Below are 9,552 nucleotides of genomic sequence, written 5' to 3'. Positions count from 1 at the left end.
GTGAGGAAAAACGAAGGGGTATCCACTTACTGGTGACAATGGTGGGTAACAATGGACCGCTCTTTTGGATGTTAGTCTTCACCCAAACATTGGCTCAAATATGTATAGCAATAACTTTAATCTAGAGGGGACGACACACTCCACCGCGCCCGATGATAGGCATGTGTAGGCACGCCAGGCCCATGTAGTGTCATTGATGTGTTAAGGCCCACATATGCAGGCGGAACATTGTGCTATACATCGAGCGGTAGCCTACGTACCTCGATCGCTAGGGTGTGGGGTAGGCCGACCCACTGGCGCACACCTCGGATCGCTGGCTCCCGGCCTACACATGACTTGTGTTTTCATGGATTAAAAATGATCAAAGAATTTGAGAAAAAATGTTTATGAATTCAAAAGTTGTTCGCGAATTTACAAGATGCGCGCGAAATTGGAAAAACATTCACAATTTTGGAAAGTGTTTGCAAATTTTAAAAATATTTCTAATTTTGAAAAATGATCGTGAATTCACAAAATATTCGCCACTTTGAGAAACTATTCATGAATTTAAAAATACTCATGCGTATATATGGTATAAGGTGTGACGGTGTGTGGTGACAAACACAGGGCTACTGCGCAGAGGACAAACACGCCACGGGAGCTCACAAATGCAAGCACCACTATGTCCCCATCGAAAAAGGATCCACACAGCAGTGGTCGTAACAGGCCCACCATCCAATCGACTCAGGGCATGTTTGGGATTATTCCGCTTCACAAAAATCAGCTTCACTTCATCAAATTCACTTTGGAGCAGTTTTATACAGAAGTTGCAGCTTCACCAAAGAGCAGTTTATCGTGTTTGGCTTCTAGCTATCTTCAACTTCAAGAATTGGCAATTTGATGGAAATGATCTGGTTGACATGAGGAAAACGAAGGGATATCCACTTACTGGTGTTTGGCTTCTAGCTATCTTCAACTTCAAGAATTGGCAATTTGATGGAAATGATCTGGTTGACATGAGGAAAACGAAGGGGTATCCACTTACTGGTGGCAGTGATGGGTATCCCCCCCCCCCCCAACTCTAGCTTCCAGAGTCGTTGGATCACCCCTGATGAGCTTCGCAAAATACAGGGAGTTATACCCCAGATTCTAGTTTTTTTTATGGAGTGGTATATCGTGAAGCTATCAAAATTGGCTTGCATTTTCTAGAGCCTAACTGAATTTAGGAAACGAAGCAGTCCCAAACAGACCCTTAGAACAATACATTTTCTAGAACCCCGGCCTGAGCAGTTCTAGAAAATGCAAATATGTGAGTGCTTTGTGCTTGGTGTGGCATGTACACAAATTTCAAGTGAAGTCCGGCTAGCATTTCTCTCTATTTCTGGTGAGAGGCACTGAGACTGGACCAATAACTGAAGACTTCTGCTAACAAGTGTTTAATATAAACTGCTGCTTATAAATTTACAATGCCGGTCGTCGTCACGGCGGCTCATGGTACCATTACTAACATCAAAAACATCAATTCACCAGACTGACGGCGAAGTGGCTACGGATCCAGTTCACACGCTCACAGGGAGCTTCTCATGCTTCGGAGGCAAAACTGTCTGTCTTGGTGGACTCCTCCGCATCAGATGGCTTCGATTCGTGCTTCGCTGCAGCTTTGAGAACTCGGTCCTGCACCGCCGTTGTGGAGGGGGACGTTGCCAGGCCAATCTTGTTAGGCTCTAGCTTCTTAGCTGCCCATGAGAACGCTTCCGCGCCCACTCTTACTGGGGACAGCAACAGCCTGCGGAAAGAGAGGGAGAGGGGGAGGAAAATTTGTGATGGTTCTAGTTTGTGCTTGAGGTTTGAACAGTGGCAATCTTAAAACACCTGAACTACAAAATGATGGAATTGAAGCGCACCAAATAACACAAATGTCACAAGCCAGGGGAACTTACTTTAGGTCTTGCAGGAAATCCTCCGAACCCTCGTATGAAGAGAACCGCAGGTAGATCGTCTACGACAGTAGAAAAATATCAGGTGGCAGGGCATAAACATTGTCGCTGACACTTGACAAATGGCCACATATTTGAACTTTTGTAGTTGACGGTAGTAGAAAATTGCACAAACTTACATTGCTTTTATCCAATCATGATGTACATACATACTGAACAATGAATATGCTATGTGCAAAACATTTAAAAATGGAGAGTACTTACCAACCCAAGACTAAGAACACCGATGTACTGCAAAGTCGTCTCCCATTCTACAATCACGTACACCCATAGTCAATTCATCAAAAAGTAGTTTGAAGTGCTTGCAGTTTATAGGTTTCACCTAACTAGAATTTAGAAGCCCAAAAACAAATATCTGTGGGCATTACGCCAAAAAGGCCAATGATGCACATCGAGGTGAAATGGCAAATAAATCAAACAATGGGAAGTGGTTTAGGTTGATGCTTAACAGAAGGACAGTATATACCAGGTAATGGAGATGCGGTTTTCAAAACTGTTGTTTAACTGCAAACATTCCACTAAGCAATAGCTTCTTAATTTTACTAAAATGCCATACTTGAATTGCATCAATTTTTGCTATACAAAAGGAAGTTTCCTCTTATGTGTATATATCCTAAAGACCGTTCCCTTGTACTTTGTACATGAACTATTTGTCCTTTGAGTCGAGTATCACAGCTCCTGCCCTTTGTGGCAAAACACAAGACTATCTGATACCCCTTGGTGTCAAGAGGACCCATTTTAAAAACCATACATGCTATCTCTATACTCTACTTACCTAGCAAAGCAAAAGTAGCTGCTGAGAGGCCCTGTACAAAAGAAATCAAAATTAGCAAGAAAGAAGCATGCCATCAGCTGCAAAGACACCCATAAAAGAAGAAGTGGCATGTATGTACCAGAAGTGATCCAAAGACAAGTGTAGGGGTGGGCTTTATGCCTTCGAGGATTTCCTCAGCATCCTACACACATTCAGAACAATGATTCAAGTCCTTGACACTATTTGATAGTGATAACTGATAAAAGGCTGGAATGTGAGAGTGATGACAACACCAAGCGCTTTTATAAATCATGCAACCAATAATATACGAAATATGAATCCACTACAGTCACAAAAGATCCCAAGAACCATTCAAATGATAGCCAAAAAGAGAAGAAAATTGCACAGATGATTCTCAGGTGTGAATTATTACCTCATTTATTACTGTCAATGCAGTCTCAGGTTTCAGTTCTTTCACGCGAAGATTCTTTGCCCAAGATTGGAAACCACCTTTAACCAGGTAAGGTTGCTGCCATCAAAACATTCAATATTAGACATAAGAATAGTGCATGCAGGGAACTATGAAGAAAGAACCATACAAAACTTGTCCTAACAAAAATATCCAAAACTTGCCTGCACACCGAGCTTCTTCAGTAGCCTAGCAATGGACTTTGATCGGGTTCCATTAGCATCCATAATGACGACCTTTGAATCACCCTACAAAAGCAAGTGAAAAACACAGTACAGAGACTATATTACTTCTTGTGAAGAAACATTAGTATAAATATCAGATACAAGCCTCAGTCAAACAGATTAAGTACCTTAACTAACTTCAAGTTGCGGATTACAACTGCAACCAAAGCATCATCAACTTCGCTTCCACCTTTAAGTAGCTTCTTTGTTGGACCTTTGATCTGAATTAAAAAAATTGTATTAAATTGTCAATAAAGAAATATATTTTGTAATTCACCATTTTAAAAAACCTTAAGACAAAGTGGCTAATAGATCATAAAAGTAATTTCATATTCTTTAAAAATCAACGAACACAAATCTTAATACTATCAGGACAAAAAAGGACTTTTTGTTACATGAAACAGAATCTTTACGGATAGACGTACAAATTTGGAGCTGAATTCAGGGGAGTTAGAGAAATTGTTCAGAAATCAGTGAGCGCTTGAATAGATATAATTCACCAAACAATAGAGCTTCTAGAATTAGAAGAGAACTAGTAGCACTCCAGATCTTCAGTTCAAACAAGACATACCTCAGGCGAAGCAACACTTGCATATTTAGATCTAGCTGCACGGCGTAGGTCAGGAATTCCATCTTTCACCCTCAAGTCCTACAGAACATAATTTGATGAGAAGCTGCTATAGATTGTTGTTAAATATAGATGATATATCAAACAGTTGAGTTAAGGTACATCTAATTGTTCAGTTACATGTGCTCCACAAAGGACACGACGAAGCCATACAGACCATCAGTACCCATGGATGCTTCACTAAAAATGTTTATGTTCAAAGGCAGGACATGAGTGAAGAACTTGACAGTAAAGTGTTTTTAAGAAGCAATCAAGGAATGACACATCCATTTGCTAAAATATTCATAATTAAAACTTATATTTGGACAATTTGCAGAAATATCATGAACCAGATTCGATAGATATCTTGGATGAAAAAAGGACATGAACGAAAGAAAAGGCTAATGAGATTTACAATCTCTTGCCTCAGGCCGAACATCAATAAGTACGGCTTTGCCATCACTTTTCAATAGCTCCAATGTCGATTCAGGCGACAAATCTCCAGAATAGCCGCCATATGCGAAGAGCCAGTAAGATATCCTACAATGTTACAAAATTCAGGACTTCACAAAACCAAATACAGGAAATGTACCAGTACAAAAGAAATGAAATTTCCCTTTACCCTATTGTTGTTGAACCTCCAAGCAAAACTGCTAATTGAACAATTGGGTCACTTGGGTTCAAACCAACATTCTTTTCGATGCCTTCGATGATAATGTATACCTGAATCATTGCATGACAGAATATTTTCAGTGGCCTCATCAACAATTGGCTCAACAGTTTACAGATTTACTGCTAGGAGACTTGGCACAAATATACCTGTTGAAGGGCACCTCCAATTGGTCGCAATACTATGTTAGCTTTCTCCTCGGATGAGTTCAGCAAATCTTTGACATTTGGTGGCAACGACGACTTGGCCGAGCCATAGTAGTATACGAGGGACGTGGTGGCACTGCCCAGTGAATCCTCTGCTACAACAATTGCCTTCCTAAGAACATCAGCCGCCACGGCGCCAGCTCCGGCCACCTTATCTTCAAATGCGCCGGAAACGTCCGGGACCCCACCGGCGGCCTGCTTCTTGGTGGCAGCCACCGAGGACGTGATGCCACCAGCGACGCCCCTTATCGCCTTCCTGTAGGCCCCAAGAGCGTCGTACGCCGACAGCCTGAGCTTGTCGTACCCTTCGGTGAGCGCGTCCTCCGCCTGGAATATCTGCTTGCTGAGCTTGTCGATGAACCTGGCCACGGACTCCTCGACGCCGGTGGCGTCGGCCGGGAACGTGGTGGGCATCTCCGCGTCCATCAGGGCCTGCTGCGCGGCATCGTCGGTGACCGCGCCGACCACAGCGTCCGCGGCCAGGTCGACGGGCATCAGCGGCGGGTCGACCCCGGCGCGCCAGAGAGGGTCGGGCAGCTCGGCGGCGGAGGCGAACCCCCGCACGATTGCGTCCGGCGCGGTGGCGTAGGGGGAGAGGATGGCGGAGTCGGAGAAGAGCGGGCGGTCAGGCACGGCCTGCGCGACGAGCGGGTCGGCGGCGAAGGGCCTGAGCGCGCCAGCCTCGACCCTCCGCAGCGCCCGCGCGCCGGCGGTCACCGGGCAGAGCGGGGAGCATGGGGTGGGCGCGGCGGAGGAGCAGAAGGGCAGCATGGCGGGAGGGGTGGTGGCATCAGATGGGTGTGGCCATGGCGCGCGGGGCGGGGGCGGGCACAGTTCACGAGTGGGGTGGTTGGGCGTGCGCGTGTGTGGAAGAGGCGCTCGATCCGGGGTGTGTGGAGCCGGTGCGACGCCGGGATTCGGTGATCTGCAGCATCGTGCGCGCGGGATTGCGCGGATTGGTGCTGGGGCACCGTGCGCGCGGGCGTGTGGCTCGCCGGCGTCGGGGGTCGGGAGGTGGACCCGTCCCGGCGCGCCGCGTGCCACATACGCTCGGCTCCCTCGTTGCTCCGGTCGTTTTCCGGTCACCGCGGTCGCTGTTGTTCGGTAGCTCCGCCGTTCCGGGCCGACGTTCTGCGGTATGCGTGGTTAAATTCGTGCAGTACGAGTGCGAATTTTCCAAAGCACGGCTGCATGGGAGCACTTTATTTTAAGTAAGTAATATTCCCTCCGTTCCTAAATATAAGTCTTTTGATTCCACTAGGTGGACTACATACGAAGCAAAATGAATGAATTTACGCTTAAAATGCATCTATATACATCCGTATGTGGTTCATAGTGAAATCTCTATAAAGACTTATATTTAGGACCGGAGGGAGTAGTTCAAAATCCACAAAAAATAATAGTTCAAAATCGCGTTTAAAAGCTGTCAATTTTTTTTTGAAAATAAAATGCATGTTCATATGGAAGTTTATTACACACGTGCAACGGGCGGACACGGAATCCCTCTCCGACTTCCGACCAATCAGCCTTATTCACCTCACTGCGAAGCTCATTGCGAAGGCTTTATCCCTGAGGCTTGCGTCAAGGATTGGATTTATGGTATCAACGCATCAAAGTGCGTTCATTGCTGGAAGTTGCATCCACGATAACTTTCTTTTGGTCATGCAGACGGCCCGGCTACTGCACAACCTCAAGGTGCCGCACATACTACTTAAGCTCGATATCGCGCGGGCCTTCAACCACATCTCTTGGTCGGTTCTCCTACAGATTCTACATCACCTCGTCTTTGGCACCCGATGGCGAGAATGGATCTCCATACTCCTCTCCATGGCATCCACAAGAGTCTTGATCAACGGTCACTGATCGGCCACGCGCGCAACCCAAGGCAGGGCGACCCTTTATCCCCTATGCTCTCCACTTTCGTCATCGACGTGCTCAACTCGATGTTGCTCCGTGCCGCTTACCTAAGCCTTCTCCAACGCCTAACCACGCGTCACACAGCCTCAAGCATACCCCTGAATGCGGATGACCTCGTCATCTTTTGTCATCCCGACTGCCACGACTATCGCGTCTGAGATGCATTGCCCAGTGGTTCAATTCCCCATAACATACATAGGCTTGTTGCTCTCCATCCGCAAGCCATCCACTTCGAGTCTACTGCCGCTCGTCGACAAGCTTGGGCGAAAGCTGTCCACATGGCGAGCTTCAATGCTTTCCAAAGGAGTTCGCCTGGCGCTAGTGCGCCACGTCCTTTGCGCTATCCCGACACACTTCCTCATCGCCATTGCGTTCAACCAATCCATTCTCAAGAGGTTAAAATGGATCATCTGTGGACTTCTATAGGCTGGGAGTAAGGAAGCCAATGGCGGCCAATGCCTTGTCAACTGGCAGGCGGTTTGCCACCCCATCTCCCTTGGTGGGCTAGGAGTCAGAGACTTACCGCGAGCGGGCATCACTCTTCGGGTGCGATGGTTGTGGCTCCAGAGCACGGATCCCTCTCGCTCTTGGAGCCATCTTCACATCTGAGCGACATCTTCAGGGCATCTACCTCTTGGAACCTAGGCTGTGATGAAACTTGCAGTTCTGGACCGACCATTGGATCAAGGGAAGATCAATTGTCGAGCTCGCCGCACTAATTTTTGCGCTTGTCTCTTGGCGTCGTTGCAAGATTTGTACCGTCCAGGAGGGCCTCAATCTACGCTCTTGGGTACAGGACATTCAAGGCGCGCTCGGACCCGCGCCCATGATCCAATACATCGAGATATGGCGATGGTTACGCCACATCAACCTCTCGGATGCGCCCGACACCCTAAGCTGAGCTGGCGTTGGACTACATCGGCTACGTACTCTGCTAGCTCCTGCTACCAGGCGCTATTCGTTGGCACTTGCGAATACCCGCACTGGAAGTTGACATGGAGGCCATGGGCATCGTTATGCATCAAGTTCTTTCTCTGGCTGGCCATGCAAGATCGTCGTTGGACGACAGATCGCCTAGCTCGCCACGGTCTACCTCACGACACTAATTGCGCCCTATGCGGTCAAGAGCCTGAGACCATGCACCATCTGCTTGCATGTTGCTCCTTGTCTAGGTAGGTCTGGCATGAGATTCTTGGTTGGGTGAGAGCTACGGTCGACTTACCTAACGTGTAACGCCCCGGATTCGATGCGCCAGGTGTCTTCCAGTTATTCGTCGTTGTTGCCATGTCATTTGCTTGCGTGTTGCATTTTGCCATGTCATCATCTGCATTTCATCTGCATGTTTTTCAAAACTTGCATCCGGTCCTTTTCCCCGTTGTCCGTTTCGCGATCCGACACTCTCGCACGCGCCCGTCGCCCCTCTCAGACCTTGTTTCGTGAGCAGGAGAAAAACGTTCTCGGAATGGACCGAGATTTGCCGAGTGGCCTTGGTATAGCACCGGTAGACCGCCCGTCAAATTTCGTTCCGTTTGAAGGTCGTCTGATGCCCCAACGGTTAACCGGGTACCGCAAAGCCCTTTTTGTCTTGCAGCCCAACACCCCTTCACCACAGCCCATGAGCCCATCCAAACCCCCTCCATGCTCTCCGCCGTTCGATCACGATCGTGTGGGCGAAAACCGCTCCTCATTTGGACTCTCCTAGCTCCCTTTGCCTATATAAACACATCCCCCTCCTCAAATCACGGATGAAACCACCCTAACCCTAGTTCCACCTTCCTCCGCGCCGCCGGACATGTCCATCTCGTCGCCGGATGCGTCCGCCGCCGCGTGCAGCCAATCCTGAGCCGCCATGTCGCCACTGCCGGCCTTCTCTCTCTCCTCCGCGCCGCCGGCCCGCGGAGCCCATCGCGGGCCCGCACGGGCCCGAACCGCCGCCGCCGAAGCCGGCGCGCCGCCGCCCAGGCCCGCCGTCGCCGGAGTCCGGCGCCCCGCCGCCTCCTGCTCGCCTCCCCGCCACCGTTCGCGCGCCCCGCGCCGCCCCGCACCAGCTCCGGCGTCTCTCGCCGGCCCCGCCGTCCCCGCCGCCGGGTCCCGTCGCCACGCCGCCGGCGCGCCTCGCCGTCGTCGTCCTCCGCCGGCCACCCTGAGCTCCTGCCCAGCCCCGCGTCTCCTCGCCGTTCCCGCGCCGCCCCGCGCCGGATCCGGCGAGATCCGGCCGGAGGAGGTCTCCCCGGCCCTGGATCCGCCCGTCTCCGGCCATCTCCCTCCTCTCCAGCGAGATTCCGGCGAGATCCGGCGCGTTGACTTTTCCCCCCTCGAGGTCGATTTCTTCTAAGTCCCTGGATTTCTACTTCATGTTGCCCTGTTCATCATGCCATAACTTCATGCTCGCTGCTCCGATTTGTGTATATAATACGTTAAAATGTTCATCATGAGATGCTCTTCATTTTGTTCCATTGTGCCATGCTTGTTTGAGATCATCTTGATGCCCTAATCATCGTTGAAAGAGTGCTATATGATGTTAATCTACTGAAACTGTTATAACTTGGTGATTTGTCTTTTTCATTGCATTTTGTGTGTGCATCCTATAAGCATGAGCTCTACATGTGTTTTGAACTACATCATGCCGTCTTTTCAGGGGTTCTTGTCTTGTATTTGTTTGATCTATGTGGTGACTAGAACAAGCATGCAAAGTAGCCTCCATGATGTTGCTGATTTCTGTGACTTGG

General features: G+C 48.9%; 1 protein-coding gene across 1 annotated transcript; it reads right to left on the bottom strand.

Moving 5' to 3' along the window:
* Positions 1 to 1,324: 1,324 nt before the first annotated feature.
* Positions 1,325 to 9,083, bottom strand: LOC123076411 (uncharacterized). The gene is made up of 13 exons (XM_044498678.1): positions 8,841 to 9,083; positions 4,850 to 6,037; positions 4,653 to 4,753; positions 4,456 to 4,570; positions 3,995 to 4,072; positions 3,552 to 3,644; positions 3,364 to 3,447; positions 3,164 to 3,259; positions 2,870 to 2,932; positions 2,752 to 2,782; positions 2,181 to 2,227; positions 1,920 to 1,978; positions 1,325 to 1,765 (listed from the first exon to the last, which is right to left on the bottom strand). The coding sequence occupies exons 1-13, from the start codon at positions 9,081 to 9,083 to the stop codon at positions 1,561 to 1,563; spliced, it is 2,403 nt and encodes an 800-aa protein (XP_044354613.1). The 3' UTR covers positions 1,325 to 1,560.
* Between the last annotated feature and the right edge of the window lie 469 nt (positions 9,084 to 9,552).

This window comes from Triticum aestivum, chromosome 3D (assembly GCF_018294505.1).
Source record: "Triticum aestivum cultivar Chinese Spring chromosome 3D, IWGSC CS RefSeq v2.1, whole genome shotgun sequence".
Lineage (NCBI taxonomy): Eukaryota > Viridiplantae > Streptophyta > Magnoliopsida > Poales > Poaceae > Triticum > Triticum aestivum.
The sequence above is the reverse complement of the archived record's forward strand: the minus strand, read 5'-3'. Positions and strand labels throughout refer to the sequence as shown.